At 36.8% G+C, this 17262-nt stretch overlaps 1 protein-coding gene across 1 annotated transcript in view; it reads right to left on the minus strand.

Moving 5' to 3' along the window:
* syn3 (synapsin III) overlaps nt 1-17262 on the minus strand; it is a 219342-nt gene that overhangs the window by 123380 nt on the left and 78700 nt on the right. Inside the window, exons 5-6 of the mRNA XM_022671547.2 lie at nt 4712-4868; nt 348-437 (exon numbers count right to left, since the gene is read on the minus strand). Coding sequence (XP_022527268.2) covers nt 348-437; nt 4712-4868 — 247 coding nt within the window. The remainder of the gene's footprint in view (nt 1-347; nt 438-4711; nt 4869-17262) is intronic.

A 17262-nucleotide genomic window follows, 5' to 3' on the forward strand; every position in this document is an offset into this window, starting at 1 on the left:
AAAAAAAAACACAGCGCATCCAACAAGAACAAAAACATTGTACATATTATATCTGCCAATTAAATAACAGCACATAGCAAGTGCAGATTCAACTGAATGATGTTTCCTCTGTGTAGCCTGTTAATGCACACAGTGTATCTCCTCAGGGGCAACCATGTAAACTAGTTAAAAAAAAAAGAATAGCCATCTACGTGGTCTTAACTTTAAAAACTAGTACCGCAAATCTATGATCTACAGCCTATTATTAACATTATCTGGATTGTGAGTGGGATTGTACCCATGTCCCCAGATGTCACAGATACAGCAGAAGTCAATATACACATGCACATATAGATGCAGACACTCACCATCTGTGTGTGGTTTGGGAAAAAGGTCTGCTCGTTCAGCGGGAATTTCTCTGGACCCAAGGCATGGTAGAGTTTGATCATGTGGGAAAACTGGACACAAACACAAGCAAAAACAGTCACACAGAGCACACAGGGTGACATAATGAGTCACACATTAGCAATGTTACATTATTCATAGCTCACAGCAGTGAAACATTCCACATCATTAACACAGCTCAGATTAGATCCTGTGTCACCCTGCAGCAGCGTAAGAAGCTGATTCTTCTCTGATTCTTCTCTCTCTTCCTGACTAGTCCAATTCCTTATTAGCTGGATTACCAACTAAGACCGCCTCCCACTTTTATTACAGTCTTTCCATCACTGAAATCTATAACTGAGTTTAAATTTACTTCAGTAGCCTTCTGTGCTGGCATTTCATAAAGATACATGCTACTTTACTTTACTGAGAGGATAAAAGCAACTTTAAAGGAGAATTCTAACAGCACTAAACACGGGAACTCACTTCAAACTGATGAACTGACTAACAGAGGCAGCACAATCTTTATTTTAGACCTGTGAGCTGTTTGTTATGCAGGATGCACAGATATGTTTTTTTTTTTTTGTTCGTTTTTTAAATTGATTTTATGATTCACACTCTTAAACTCTTATATCTATTTTACTTGTTTTATATCTCATTTTATACTCTTATATATCTTACTAAAATGCTAGGTCTTTTTTTATTGGACAGTCCCTACTCTATGAATTGGCTCGGCTACATTGTAAATAAAGGCCAACCTCAATTTACTCTGAGTTTAAATAAAGGTTGATTTATTGTTCACAGCTAACATTTATTTATATTAATAAGAAGAAGTACAGTCGCCTAATAAGCCTGCTTATCCTGTTGAGAAAGAGACATTAGTTACAGTGTAATGAAAAATTTGGACACACCCTGATGATTTTCCTTTATAAATCATTGGTTGTTTGGATCAGCAATTATATCATATAGCAGATGAACACAGTGATATTTGAGAAGTGAAATGAAGTTTATAGGATTTACAGAAAGTGTGCAATAATTCTTTAAACAAAATTACAACAACATCATCTTGCTGCAGATGGTGTCACTGTGCACCGTTCAACTATTCAGCGCACTTTGCACAAGGAGAGGCTGTATGGGAGAGTAATGCAGAAGAAGCCTTTTCTGAGCACACGCCACAAACAGAGTCATTTCAGGTATGCTAAAGCACATTTGGACAAGTCATTATTTTTGGAATAAGGTGCTGTGGACTGATTAAACTAAAATTGAGTTATTTGGAGGGAGGTTATTTATGCATGACGGAAAAAGAACACATCATTCCAAGACAAACACTTCAAACACTACCCACAGTAAAATTTAGTGGTGGTTCATCATGCTGTGGGACTGTGTGATCAGTGCAGGTACTGGAAAGCTTGTTAAAGGTAAGAGGCATGGATTCCAGTCTTGACAACAATGTTTAATAATCAGTGACAACATTCTGGAATGATCATCTCAGTCCTCAGACCTGAATATGATTGAAAATCTGTGGTGTGATTTAAAGCGGGCTGTTTATGCTCTAAAACCATCAAACCTGACTGAACTGGAGATGTCTTGTAAATTAAAATGATCTAAAATACCTTCAACCAGAAGCCAGACTCTCATTGGAAGCTATATGAAGCGTTTAGAGGCTGTTTTTTTCTGCAAAAGGTGCCCAAATTGATGCATACAATTTTGTTTAAAGATTTTTTGCTTATTTTCTGTAAATCCTATAAACTTCATTTCACTCCTCAAATATCCATGTGTTTGTCTGCTATATGATATATTTAACTGAAACTGATGATCAAAACAACCAATGATTTATTAAGTTAAATCATGAAAATGATCAGGGGTGCCCAAACTTTACCATATTTCATAGTGGTCAGTGCTGTAAATGTGTTATTTTAATGTTTTAAGAAGAAATAAAAATTAAACCATCTATACAAGCTTAATTTAAACATGAATCAATGTGTGCTATCTATTTTCTTATTTCTCAAATTCATAAGGTGGCCCCACATTAAATGTGGGTAATTAATTTAGGATTAAACTGGGGGAATTTCTGATGGCCAGTTGATAGAACATTTGAACTGCTCCTAAATGGCCAAAATTCTCAGTTGGGTACAGCCCTACTAAACACTGTGTCTGCTCGCGTAGAGAGATAACAAGTGATATGCAAAATGATGGTATTTGAGATGGCAGCCATCTGATCACATGATCAGGTGTAGACAGGGTCTTAAGTTGTTTAAAGAGTGAGGAGGATTTTATAAAGGCACTCACACACTCACACACAGACCCGCCCTGTCTACTCCAACTCCCTGACCCTCAGCACTACCCGGCATATTTTGTCTGAATCTCACATCTGTTGTGTCTGTGGCGTTGCCCCAAAACAAAGCAAGACGAGAATGTTTAACCGCCGTAGTATCAACAACATGCTGTAGATTGTAAACAGGTGCTCCTGCCACCTAAACTATCTGTGTCTGCTGCTGCTGCTGCTGCGGTGCCTGAGTGCATTATTCCTCCTGCTCTGGTGTTTGCTGCTCTTTTAGCCGAGGCAGGGTATTATTATCCTCTGCTGCAGTCTGTTAACCTGGAGGCTCTTACTTTTGATGTACTGTACAGCTTTGAACTGGAGTCCACCAACATATAATCTGTTTGTAAATATATAAAAGTTATATACAGTGGCATATGAAGGTTAGGGGCACACCTGCTCAGAATTTCTGTTACTCTCTATATAATTCATTTAGTGGAAGATGAACTGATCTCCAAAGACATAAAGGGTAAATAGTATATTCAACAAGGTAATGCATCAGGTTTGTTTTGTACAACTCTGACAAAAAGGAAAGAAGCATCATGCTAAAGTTTGGTAACCCATAAAATAACTTTTACAAGGTCTCAGATCCCATTTCCCTTTCTGGCCCTACCACTTAGCCCTACCCCTTTGTTTTGCCCATGCATGCCTCGTAGTATTATGTCCTATGTGTGTGTTATGTCCTAAGTGAGGGATAAAATGGTAATATAGTGGTTATGATATCCACTATATCACTGTAGTTTAAAGTGTAGTTTCATTGTCATGCTTTCTTTATAACATGCATTAAAAAATTAAGCGGTGCAACACATGGCCGAGGCTGCAGCATTTAAAGTGTAACAGAAAATGAAATAAAATAAACTAAAAGTTAATAAAACCTAATTTCAGCTCCCCATCACAGAGGAATTACGTAATGGACAATAATAATTAGTACTGCACCATCTCCCCCCTTTCTGAAGACCTTTCTGATGCCCTAAAGTTAACTAGTTAACCAGCAGCTAAATTACTGAATTTTAGCGCTTCACTGCTGTAGTTAGATATCTGTATCAGGTTCTGAAAGGGTTGTGAGAATTCTTAGAGGCAGGATTTCACACCTTTTCCTTCCTTCTAAGGGTTACACTCGAAAACAAGGGTTAAAAGTAAAATGGGATTGGGCCTAAAGTTAGCTGGAACAATGGCTTGTTTGCAACAACTCTGAGAAAAGCTTAGTTGATGCTAGTTTCAAAGCTTTGTAAAGCTAAACACTCTTTAAACACTCTTTAATTAACTCCTCTAAGCAGCTGCCCAGCAATCTGAAACATTAAATAAATGATGCCAACAAAGAATGAGAGAGCTAAAAATAAAAAACTGAAAGCATTTTAGGCAGTTGCTCTTTGAATCTGTAATTATCTAAAAGAAGTTAGCAGACAAAGAAAATTTCCAAGAGAACAGTTAAAAATGTACAATTAAACCCCTTGTTTATGATATAAGAAAGTCCTTAATACTTATTTAAAATTTTGTTGTTAAAACATTTTTCTCAGTATGTAAACATTTTGATTGCGAAAAAACCCTGTAAACAACCATGCGACATTTCCTCTTATTTTCCTTTACTAAAAAGCTATGAATGATCTTTACTTACAAATATAGGATGCAAGTTGGCATATTAACAGACCTGCAATTCTGCATTTTAGTACAGTTCATTTAGAGCAAAGCTTAATACATAGCGAATAAATCAGGTATAATTATACAGAGGTCTGTATTTTAAGATTTACTGAACAAAAAACAATACTTCCTTAAAATAAAGTCTTACCAACAAATCATATTTTACATGACTTCAACACATTAATATAGCCTACACTCTATTAGCTGAGAGCGTCTAAAGATAAAGACTCTGTTTTGTTTGCAGACCAATCTTTATTCACTTTATTCAATATATTATAAAATAATAGCAATACTAGTAATTAGGATGCTGTCTTTTTAAAAGTCATGTTTATTCAATTCTAGTGAGCTTGGTAAGTAAGCAACAGGTCAAAGCACTAAAGAGTCACTCACAACCCAGGGTTTACTGCAGAAATTGTAGATGGAGTGGAGGGAGTTGATGCTGGCCACGCCTCCGTACTGCAGACCAATTACAAGGCTTCTGAAGTCCTCTCCTGGGGTCATGCTGAAGGCATGCTGGCGAATCAGGACAAAGTCTGGCTTTACAGATCTGTAAAAAGAAAAAATAATAATAACATTAATAAATCATGTTAAAATTTCATTTATTGTCTACAAGTGTCTAATTGTCTGGTGGTGTTAAAAACATTAACACGATGCTTCTATTCTACTGTACAACTGTACAACACAAAAGTATATATTATTCTTAGTTACAATGTTGATAAGAATTTTTATCTTTAACTTCATGCATTTATGAGATCAGTCTTATCTACTTCTCGCTTAATTATTCACACAGAGCAAACAGCTAAACAGAGGTGCCCAAACATTTGTAATATTACTGTAATATTATAGATTAATGTTGTAAGTAATGGGAGAAATTGGCCATTAAAGTGAATGTAAAACATATTGTAAACAAATAACAAAAGTCTAAATCATCTTCAAATGTGGCTGCGCTGGAGCGGCTGCAGTGTTTCAGACTGACCTGTCCAGATCGTATCTATCACGGCACTAACACTTTACGTTTTGTCTGAGTGTTTACAGAGAACAGCTCCATTTATTTAGAAGGCGATAAGGGTGGGGTGGGGGTGGGAGCTGATATGTATTTCAGAGAGCTAATCTTTCTGTCCGATCTATCTAATTAATGCACACTAATCCTTCTCTTTAAAAACTGTTCTAGGATCAGGGCCAGGCAGGCCAACTGGGATTTGGAAGTGTTGTATTGCATCTGGGTTTGATTACTCTAAACTTTGATACTTTTGATATTGAGAACTTAGTATCATGATTCTCTCCAACCTCCCCTAAACAACAAGTGACATATCTTTATAGGGTTTCTAACTATATTTTGTGTGACACAGTGGTGCACAGGAAGTGCCTTAGGGGTCTGGGGTTGTGGGCTCAATCCCTACTCTGGTCACTGTCTGTGAGGTGCTTGGGGTGGCCTCCACATGTCCACATGGGCCCATCCCCCAAAAATACACATGGTAGGTGTGAGTGCTACTTTGGGATGGACTGGCTCCCTGTCCAAAGAGGTATTCCTGTCCTGCACTTACTGATTCTGGGCACTGAAACCACCTCAACTCTGACTGGGAACAAATGGATAGGAACATGTACGGATAGTAGATGTGAACGGTGTGAGGTGATTTGTCAATAAAGTTTCTGGTTTATACAAGAAAAATAATTACCAAGGACATGGTGGTTAACTTGAGCTTAGATTGTCGGCCCGAACCCGACCTGACCCGAGGGCCGACCCGATTTCATTCGGGTCAGGCTCCAGAAAATAGTCTGAGAAGTAGGCATCTGTTTTTTAATTATATTTTTATTTTTAAATAAAGCTCTGGTGTGATAATCACAATGTTGCTAAGTAACCAATCATTATTGTTAACGAAAACGAACCAAATAACGAAAACTGAAAGTGAAAAAACAAATTTATTTATAAGCGCTGTTTTCACTCCCGCAGTTCTACAGCGGGGGGTGTTGTGCCGATTCTGTCCGCGAAGCAGGAGTCGGATTCAGCAGAGAGTCGGATTCGGCACAACAGCGGCCGCGCGGCAGCACCTCGAGGTCCACCTTGTTAGTTGTAAGTGCTCGCGCTAGCCGCAAAATACGACAGAAAACACTGAGGGAGCTGCAGAATTATGTATGGGACTAGAATATGAGCACGAGGAGATAAAAGAGAAACAGGAGATACAGTATGTGAGAACCTTTACCTGTGAGTAGCTCATACACCATATACTCTCTCTCTCTCTCTCTCTCTCGCTATTTCTCTCTCTGTGTCTCTCTCTCTCTATCTCTGTCTCTCTCTCTGTCTCTCTCTCTCTCGCACGTGAACTCCTCCGCGTTTGACTTGCAGCACTGTGTGTAGCTGTTCTTAAAAATCATTTTGATTAAATAATAGTTCTATGTTTCTATGTTACAGTGTTAATTAACATAATTCTGATCATATTTCGCTCATTCAATAAGCCCGAAAACAGACAGTTTAAGGGGTGGGTCGGGTCGGGCTCATAATGACAGTTTATGAGGCGGGTTGGGTCGGGCTCGGGCAGAACGTGCATGGGCTTGGGCTGGGTCGGGTCGGATTTTTTGGGCCCGATCTAAGCTCTAGTCACCACAGATCGATATTGAATTTACTGTAAACATCGACGACCAACCGGACTGGAGTTGTAACACTCTAGCTGTGTTCAAAAGTCCTAATGACATTATACCAGTCACAACCGCTATCTTCTACACTGTGGTGTGCTCGGAATGCAGTATCAACAAAAACACTCAGAAAACCTTGAACTATCTGATTAAGAAGGCCTGCTCTGTTATCAGGATTCTGCAAGTTTGTGGAAGAATAAAGAATTATTATTAAGAGAGGTGTCAAATAATGAAGTACAAATACTTTGCAACCTTATTTAAGTTGAATTATCACTTACTTCTACCTTTACTTCTTCTCCTTATATTTTTACACAATTATCTGTACTTTGACATTTTAAAAAATAGCCTTGTTACTCAAAAATGAGACCTCATTCTTACAAGAGATCTCATGAAGCTTCACCAAAGTTACATAGTGCAGAATCTGGATCTGCAATAACAGAGATGCTTTTCCTTCTATTACCGGTCAGAGTACCATTAATGTAATTGGAATTAAAATGTGATGTGTATGTAAAATGTTTTTTCTCTACAGTGTGTTTGGACTTAGTTGTTCTCATGCTGCATCTGCACATTACATAAACACAAAACAGAATCTGTGTTTAATTTAAAGGTAACAGGAATGCAGTGCTGAATCTGTGAAGTATGAAAACGCAGGGCAAGCCCTTTGTCTGTATTAACATTCTGGTGCCAAAATAATTTCTTCTTACATTTCATAGTTTCGCAGTTTATTTAATGTAATTTGACTAATTTTTAATTACTTCAAAAATATATTGTTTATGCTATCGCTTGCACTTTCATCTTCTTTTTAATAATGCTTTTGCACGATTATCTGTCCTAGACAGTTAACAAAGCATGCAAGATAAAGAGAAAGGTAAGAAAGAAAGACCTTTAAAGCACAATGCCAAATAATAGTGAACAAATAGCCTCAAAACAACACTTAAACCACAGCTTTACCATTTTACTTCTAAAATGTAATCAGTTTCCCCATCTATAACCTTTCCCTATCCCCCCTGGGGGATCCCATTACAATAAGAGTTATAATAAGACTTTGTTTCCTAAATGCCCCCACTACCATTAGTTAGATTACTTAACCTTTCATACACTGACGGTCCCAAACGTGTCCTAGAACACACTGTGCAGAAACAAACCAGGAGAACATTGTGATTTTTCCATGCATGCTCTCCCTCTACAGATGCTGCAGATTAGAGGAGTATTAAAGAAGCAGCCTGAGAGCTTTCTCACAAGCAGGATGCAGTGTGGAGTAAAAATAAAGTTAAGGGAGAGCGTATGAAGTTCGTGTGCCACGCTGAGGAGGCCCAGTGGTGAACACAGGAGTTATTTTAGGAAGGGTTTTGCTATAGGCATGAGCTTGTGTCAGCTGAGTGTACTGCAGATATCTGGAGCCCTGCTGGAGCTCAGGTTTGCACAGTTGTTGCAAAGTTTGTACACTTCCAGTGTGTTTCTCACAATACTGTTACAAGTTCTCTCTCCATTTGAAAGAAAAAATGTCAATTTACATCAACAAAAACAAAAACTCAAGAAAACCTTGAACTATCTGATTAAGAAGGCCGGCTCTGTTGTCAGGATTCAGTTAGACTCTGCGAATTTGTGGAAGAATAAAGAATTATCATTAAGAGAAGTGTCGAATAATTAATTACAAATCATTTTTTTAGCTTAATTAAGTAGAAATTTTGGGTATCTATAATAAGTTTTCAGACAACTTTTTATTTCTACTCCATATATTTTTTTTCACACAATTATATGTACTTTGTACTTATATTTAAAAAAAATAGCCTCATTACTCCTATTTTATGTCAGCTTGTTTTGATTCTGGCTTCTCATCGTTTAAAAAACCCTATCTACATAAATCTCTTCTTCCGGATAGAGTGAATTTGATTGTGGTTGGAGGAGAAGTATAAACATATATCATTCTGACACCCTATTGGTTTATATGTGATTCATCATACCTGCACATATAACATCACAAGAACAAGCAGATAGCAGATTATATATATAATAGTTCTATAATATATCTGCATTGTACTAAAATCTATTTATTTTCAATTGTTTTGGGAAGGGTGAGTAGTGCACTACAGGCTCCTGTGGTGCGGACTAAGCTTTTATACTTAATAGCATTTTTTCCCCATACATTACCTTTACTTTTATACTAAATTTAAGGAGCATAAGGGGTCATCTTAACCCCTTATGCTCCGTGTGTTTTATTGTTACATTAAGAATAACTAATCAGTAACTGCACACAAAGCAGTGCAAATAGGTAAGGAGTTATTTCTACAGAGTTCCAGAGTTTAAGAGGTTAAATGGTACTGTTACTAATTTTGATTTTGATTTTGCTGACATTGGACTTAGACCTAGAAACACCAGAAAATGTGCTACCAATACCCAGTTTAATATCACAGCGTTTAATTCCAAACAACACTAAAAAATGGGTTTGCACTCATGTTTGTTAGAATGTGTACATTTGGTCCAATTAGTTTTGTTTTCACACTGCAGTTTGCTGAGCAGACTAATGCACTAAATAATATATCCTGCTCCTGCTGTCCTCACCTATGTGGGCTTTGTCTCCATATAACTCACAATGACTCACTTGTAAAATATTGGCAGTTTGGCAAGTTGCCTTATTTTGTAGCCAGGTTAATCTACAGTTACAGTGGATACAGGATTGTTTGCACCCATTCTACTGTGTGATGTGTACCACTTCTCTTGGTCAAAAAACTGAGGTCCTCTGCTCTGAAATGTGATTTACGGCTCCTTTCATTATTTTGTTTTGACCCAAAATGAAATAACCGAAAGTCCCGACCAAACACGACAGGTGTGAACGTGTCTTATGCTTCACTGTCTAATCACAAAATGTTCATTGAATTAAAATATTAAATGTTTTAAAACACAATAAAACATCTAGTTGTTATAAAATTAAAAATAGAATAAAAAATTATTCAAGTTAGAGATTTTTAGCCGAATTGCAGGAATGAACTTGTATGTATTTTTTCTTGCTTTATATAATTTTTTTAAGTATCTTTTACATATTTCCTGTAATAGTTTTTTGTATATATAGATTTTTCATTATTTGTTTATATTTTTTGTCCTGACCTGTTTCTCTGTCCTTTCCTCTGTACTGCTGTTTCCCCATTGTGGGATAAATAAAGGATTATCTTATCTTATCCTATTTTTTGTCCAATCAGACCTACATTAATTAACTGAAGTGAATAAAGCATAAAGTTATCCTCTTCTTTAACTGGTTGAATTTTTAACATTACTACCACATTTTTAGATGTGAACACACAAGTGCATTTTCAGGACACCTATACAGTGGCTTGCAAAAGTATTCAGACCCCTTGCACTTTTCCACATTTGTCACCTTACAACCACAAATTAAATGTATTTTATTGAGATTTGTATTGAGTGATAGACAAACACAAAGTAGCACATAAAGAACATCATACATAGTTTTCAAATCAAACCTTTTACTGCCGTTACAGCTACCTTTGGGGCATGTTGTTACCAGCTTTGCACATCTACAGATCTAGAGATGTTTTACTATTCTTCTTTGCAAAATAGCTCTAGCTTAGCCAGGTTGGATAGAGAGCTGTTTGCTGTGTCCCCTACATGGCTTGTGGTAAACTGCAAACAGCACTTACAATTACGTTTTTCTTTTAACAATTTTTCTTCCCTCTCTTCCATAAAGACCAGATTTGTGGAGTGTAAGACTTATATTTGTCCTGTGGTATGATTCTCCCACCTAAGTTGTGGATTTCTGCAGCTCCTCCAGAGTGACCATGGGCTTCTTGGCTGCTTCTCTGACCAGTTGCTTGATCTGTCAGTCATGTAGGTTTGCAGCTGTGAATACTTTTTTCAGTTTTTGTATGATGGATTGTACAGTGCTCCTTGGGATGCTTAAAGCTTGGGATGTGTTTTCATAACCTAACCCTGCTTTAAACTTCCTTGGTCTTCATGATGCTGTTTGTTCACTAGTGTTTTCTAACAAATCACTGAGGTCTTCACAGAACAGCTGTATTTATACGGAGACTAAATTACGCACAGCTGGACTCATTAACTAATTAAGTGATTTCTGAAGGAAGTTGATTGCAATGGATTTTTTAGGGGTTTTAAAATAAAGGGGGTTTAATATGTTTGCACATCACACTTTTCAGATTTTTATTTGATTAAAACTGTTAAAACCATGTATAATTTTTATTACACTTCACAGTTATGTGCTACTTTGTGTTGGTCTATCACTTTAAAAGTCAATTAAATAAATTGAAATATTTGGCTGTAATGTGTCTATAAGTTCAAGGAGTATGAATACTTAAAAAAAATAAATGCACATTTTCCTTGTTAAACAGCTTCTTGTTTCACTGTAGCTCAATACAGAATAATGGCACACAAATAATCTGATAGCGTTATTGAATTAGTTTGATTAAAATATGTAAAGCCAGTAGGGGACCGGCAAAAAAACGCTACATTATTATTACATTAAAAAGCTTTTCTGATAAAACTAACTCTAACAGAAATAATGCCAACATAAAGGTTACCATACTTTATGTTTAAGAAGTGGATCCAGTTCTGTCTGGCTGAGGAAAGGTAGCTTACCAAACGGTGGTGAGGGGAGGCTGAAACAATAAGGGGCTCTGCTACTGCAATCTGCTTCCCTCATCTAGAAAGGGGCTGAGGGAGGAATGCTGAGGGAGACAGGGGTTGCTGCCATGCATGACAGCCCAACACTCCCTCTGCTTCTTCATATCAGGAAGCTGACAGACACTGACAGACTCTGATGACACTCGGTAAAGGGTAACTTTGTCATATAAGAGCATCCATCTACTACTAAAACTTAAAAACTCAAAATACAGCTCTATAGGATGTGAACAACTTCTTCTCGTGGCCTTACAGGGATTTCAAGATCACTGGGGGAGTTATCCAACTCTTTAAAGGTCTCCTTCCTCTACCACTTTTTCTTGTTCTTTGTAAAATACTATATGTCTCTCTGAGTTGTATATGATGCTGCACATGAAACTCTTCCTCAAACTCCATTGTCTGCAGAAGCTAGTAAAACTTAAACTCATGAATTGGCTCGCTACCGCCCACAAGCAGAGCTGAAGCCACGTAGCCAGGCACATCTCGTCAGATAGGAGCTAACAGTGCTAGGGACAGTGTGGCAGTTCGTTCCTGTGTTATTTGTGCGAATAACACAACAGTGTTATATGCTTTGCCAAGTAATTCAGAGCTAAGGAACACATGGTTAGAATTTGTCCATGGAACACCACCAGCGGGGTACAGTTGAGATAGGTAGGTGTATTTTTAAAACAGTTCTGTTTACACTAGTTAAAAGTGAAAAATCCACCCCTGGATGTTTACATTCTGGACCTGGACTACCCGCCTTTATGTGTTTACATAGGTTTAAATAGGATCTCCGGTGGATTTTATGTTTTACAGAGACTATAAGACTAGGTCAGTGGCTGAACTGCACTTAGCAGGGCATTACACATGTTGTAAAGTAACATAGGACATTGCAATGACTGTTATTAGTGTTAAAAAAAAATCTTTATTTTAAAATTTTTCCAACTGTTGTCTGTCTCACTGGTGCTGCAGAGCTGTTAGCCAATCAGAGGCAATATGTTTGCATGTATGGAGATTCATGAACAAGAGCCGACACTAGACCTCAAGAAGCTTGGAGTGTGTGTCTACTCTTCTTTCAGAATCTGTTCCCTTGATTTTTAAATGAAATAGAAAATTTACTGATGATCAGTGATGGTTTGGAGAGACATGTCATCTGCTGGTGTTCATCCACTGTGTTCTATCAAGTCTAAAGTCAGTGCAGTGTTTTCCCACAAAATCTTACAGCATTTCTACATGCTTCCCTCTGCTGATAAATTTTATGAAGATGTGGATTTCATTTTCCAGCAGGACTTGGTACACTGCCCACACTGCTAAAAGTACCAATTGATCTTATATAGTATTTTAATTGTCTGAGACACTGACTTGGGTTTTCATTTACTGTAAACTATAATCAACAACAATAAAATAAATGTCATAAAAACTATACTCAACAAAAATAAAATAAATAAAACACTTAAAATAGATCACTCTATGTGTAATACATCTACATAATCATTCTGAACTGAATTACTGAAATAAATTAACTTTTTGATGTTAAATGATATTAAAATTGTCTGAGTTGCACCTGTACATGAAACAGGCAAAAGCCATGTACAAGTAAAATAACATGATGAGTAACATACAATAAAGTAAGGAATCTGAGTAAAAGTATATGAGCACCAATAAACTTCCCTAAAGAGAAGAATTTAAAGTAAGGTAAAGTAAAGGACTCAGGCTGTCTGCAAAAATCTGTTGAATCACATGTAAATAAAATATATGAATAAACATGTTTGTTAATTCATTTCTTTTACATAAAAAAAACAAATGTGACATATGATACTGAAATCACAATATAAGAGAAAAAACAGATTTTTACTCTAAAATTAAAGGTTAATATTGCCAGTAATGTTGCTCTGTATTTCCCATTAAGGAGATTACTGCCATAATTTACTGTATTTAGATATTCATAATGCATGATTAGACTCTTACACTGTGGCTGATTAGGCCTCACAGCTTTAATGGTAAAAACAGCGTCCAAGGCTGTGATTTGACTTAACTGACTCTGGAGAGAGAGAGAGAGAGAAAGAGAGAGAGAGAGAGAGAGAGAGAGAGAGGACAGAGAGGGTAAAAATAAAAAAAACGTTAAAATGGGGTCAACTCTGTGGTTTAGATGTGGCATTCCCAGCGCACTGGCACAGGACCAGGAAAGCAGCGCTGGGCACTTGCTGACTGTTGAGGATCTAAAGGCTTGGCAAATCAACTAGGATTCTGGCTTAATGTGCTCTGACCTCATTAAAGCATCCTTTCAAAATTCAAATCATCATTCCCTTTTAATTTTGTACAAGCACACACTCTCTCACACATACCCATACATACATAAAGTTCTTCAATGCGTGTTTTTTTCAGCACCTTATCATTAAAAGCATATGCAGAAATGTTTTTGTGGGTGGGAAGTATTTAAGTTTTGTTGGGTCAAAAACAGGCTTCCCAAGTCTCCCGGAAATTGTGGTACTCTACCGCATATCAATAACTCCTCACTGATGCCTGCAAAGAGGATAAAATCTTCTGTACTCTAGAACAAGTGGCCCAAGAGTGAACATAAACGCGTACACAGGCGACACAGACTTTTTTTTCCCAATTGCGTGAGGGAAAGAGAGGGAGATGGTTCTGATTGGCCTGTTGTCTGCAAAGAGTCTGTGAGTCAACTAATCAGTTTTTAGTGGGGGTGGGCAATATTTGTTTTCCTCTCTTGGACGGGATGCATTTAATATAATTTATATAATATCCAAAAGGTACAGTTCTATTTTCCTTTGGTATCCTTTGTCGTGTTTTTGTCGGTTAATTTTTGCAACTTGTGATGTCTGCAAAAAGAAAGGCATACAAGATGCTTGCATCACTGATAGGAATACTGCTAATCTATGCTATGCTAATTACAACAAAAAAAGAAACTTTTTCAAAGTGTATCTTCCACTGTGAAAACAAAGACAGAGTAGACAGAATAGAATATATTATTATTGCAGTTTGCACTCTTTTGTATGACCTTGTTTTACATTATTTCATGGTTAATGTTGCATATTGTATGGCATACATTCACACAAAGCACTTCAGACTGTTCTCATACAGAGTTCCCCAATGGTGGAACAAACTACCTTCCACTACCAGATCAGGAGAATCTCTCACTATCTTTAATAAACTCCTGAAGACAGATCTCTTCAAAGAGCACTTACTCTCCTAACACCTCTAACTAACTACCTTCCACTACCAGAGCAGGAGAATCTCTCACTATCTTTAATAAACTCCTGAAGACAGAGCTCTTCAAAGAGCACTTAATCTCCTAACACCTCTAATACCAAACTAACTACTTTTAAACCACATTTCCTTCTTCCCCTCCTTCACTCCTCTATCCCATTATTTCCCTTTGACCTTCTTGAAGCCCTATCTAAAAATGTTTTATCTTTAACTATCTTTAAATGTAATGTAATGTATTATTATTAATGATGTTAACACTGATTTGTTTTAATATTCATATCTACAAGCTAGATTCCACAGAATGCCAGTTACACAAACGAGCAGCAATGCAAAAGGTGACAACTCAACAGATTTTGACCACATTAAAACACATCACTTCAATGATCCAGTGCTAGTTTATGTATTTTCTGAGCGAGATGAGTCATTTGCTGAAAACAAACGAACAAAACTGAACACAATTTAAACAAAGAGCGTTTATTTAGAATGATATTTTAGTGGAAGAAATACTTGCTTTACTTTTGACCTGCTTGCTTAGTATACCATAACTGCGACCTTGAATAGAAGTTGCTATGCCCTATTCTTGTGTTAAAATGTGCTAAGGTTAAGCATGCACTGAAATAAATTGAATGTTATAATTTTTTCATTTTTTTTATTTTAAAAATGTAATTTGCATGACTAGACAAATAATAGGTTTTCCTGTTTCATACAGCTTAATTTTTAAAAACTCCCTTCAGATGAGCTAATGCTAACATTAGCTAACAGCTAAATGCTTGTAAATGCTTGTACACACTTGTATGTCAACATGTTAGAGAATTAAAAAATTACTGTCAGACTTAACCTAAAATAACAGAATAATATAAATGTCAAGCAAGCCAACATGCTAGAAGGCACAGACATATAGTTTATTATGAATGTTATTATTAAGGTTATTATGAATGTTGAGTGCTAACATCTGTATAACAGAGCAGCTACTGGAGAACATTACAGTATGGTGTTTAAGATTTTAGAGTGGAGTCAAGTGTGTAGTTAGCTTCTTTTATCAATAGTTTGGGAAATCCATGATTTGTGTGTGTGTGTGTGTGTGTATGTGGCTTTGTGTGTGTGTGTGTGTGTGTGTGTTGGGGTTAAGGGTTCATGAGAAAAAGTGCATCTAGCAACTATATCTATTGTCAGGACTTAATGTTAGAGAATATTTCTGGTGCATACTTATTTAGCACTTTGTTGAAAGTTTTCCGCTGGACCCTGATGATTTAGACTTTTTCCAGTCCACACTGACTTTTACAAAAGCACACAGATCTTTCTAAATATAAACAGTGGCTCCATAGATTCTCTGAGCATAAACTGGAAAACAGCTCACTTTCTAGAAAACACACTAATGCATTCAGTAAATATTTAGGTACTTTGTGCACAATCTAGACATCCAGGAAATGTTTACTCATCATACATCTTTAAAAAATATCTTTATAAAAAGAGCACAGCAAAAAAAACACTTGGAAATGATTTGACGTTAAACAAAAAGTGTAAAATATTACACTATATAATAGATATTAAAGTAACAATTATGGCACAGAAATGTGTATAAATACCCTGTGCTTTCACTCAATCGCTGCCAAGTATTGTATTGATATGCCCTCAACACACAACATTTTCTACTGTGTTTTTTCTTTTCTTTGTATGACCTTGTTTGTGTTTATTTCCCTCCATGCTCATTGTCTTGCCTGTGATATCCCTTGCCATGTACTGACCCTGAACTCTTTCACTCTTTTTGTTATGTTATGTCTAGCCTTTCATATTTTTGCCTTCACTTGTTGACCCTGCCTTTCTCTGCAGAATCAAAACCTTCAAACTCCACCATTCAGAATAGCTCAAGAACAGTGAGTGTGTAGAGAGCCTCCTTTAACAGGTTTCCATTGCCATGCAACTACATCCAACCCTTACATCAACAAGCAATGCAGTGCAAAGCATCAGATGCAGTGGTGTAAAGCATGCCACCACCGAACTCTAGTGCAGAGGAAACTAGTGTTCTCTGAAGGGACGAATCACACCCCTCTGTCTGGCAATCTGATGGATGAGACTGGTTTTGGAGGTTGCCAGGAGAAAGACACCTGTCTGACTGCACTGTGCCAAGTGTAAAGTTTGGTGGAGGTTGTTTTTCAGTAGTTAAGCTCCAGTAGTGCTGGGCGGTGTAACCAAAAGTGATTATTACTGTATTTTTTAAAATTACTATTGGGTTTATGTTGTCCCACAAAACTACATAATATATAAAGAAATCAGACTTAATTGGCAGAAAAACTAATGTAAACATAGACCTTAATAAGAGATACAAGAACAACTTTAACACGGCTTAGTTTTTTAAACAGTTCCATAAACACTATAAATGGACATAAAAACCTCAATGTTAAATGTATAATGTTTTTCTGAAGCTTTTAGAGGCATTACAGTAGTAAAATCAG

The sequence above is a fragment of the Astyanax mexicanus genome, chromosome 2 (genome assembly GCF_023375975.1).
Source record: "Astyanax mexicanus isolate ESR-SI-001 chromosome 2, AstMex3_surface, whole genome shotgun sequence".
In the NCBI taxonomy this organism is placed as follows: Eukaryota; Metazoa; Chordata; class Actinopteri; order Characiformes; family Acestrorhamphidae; genus Astyanax; species Astyanax mexicanus.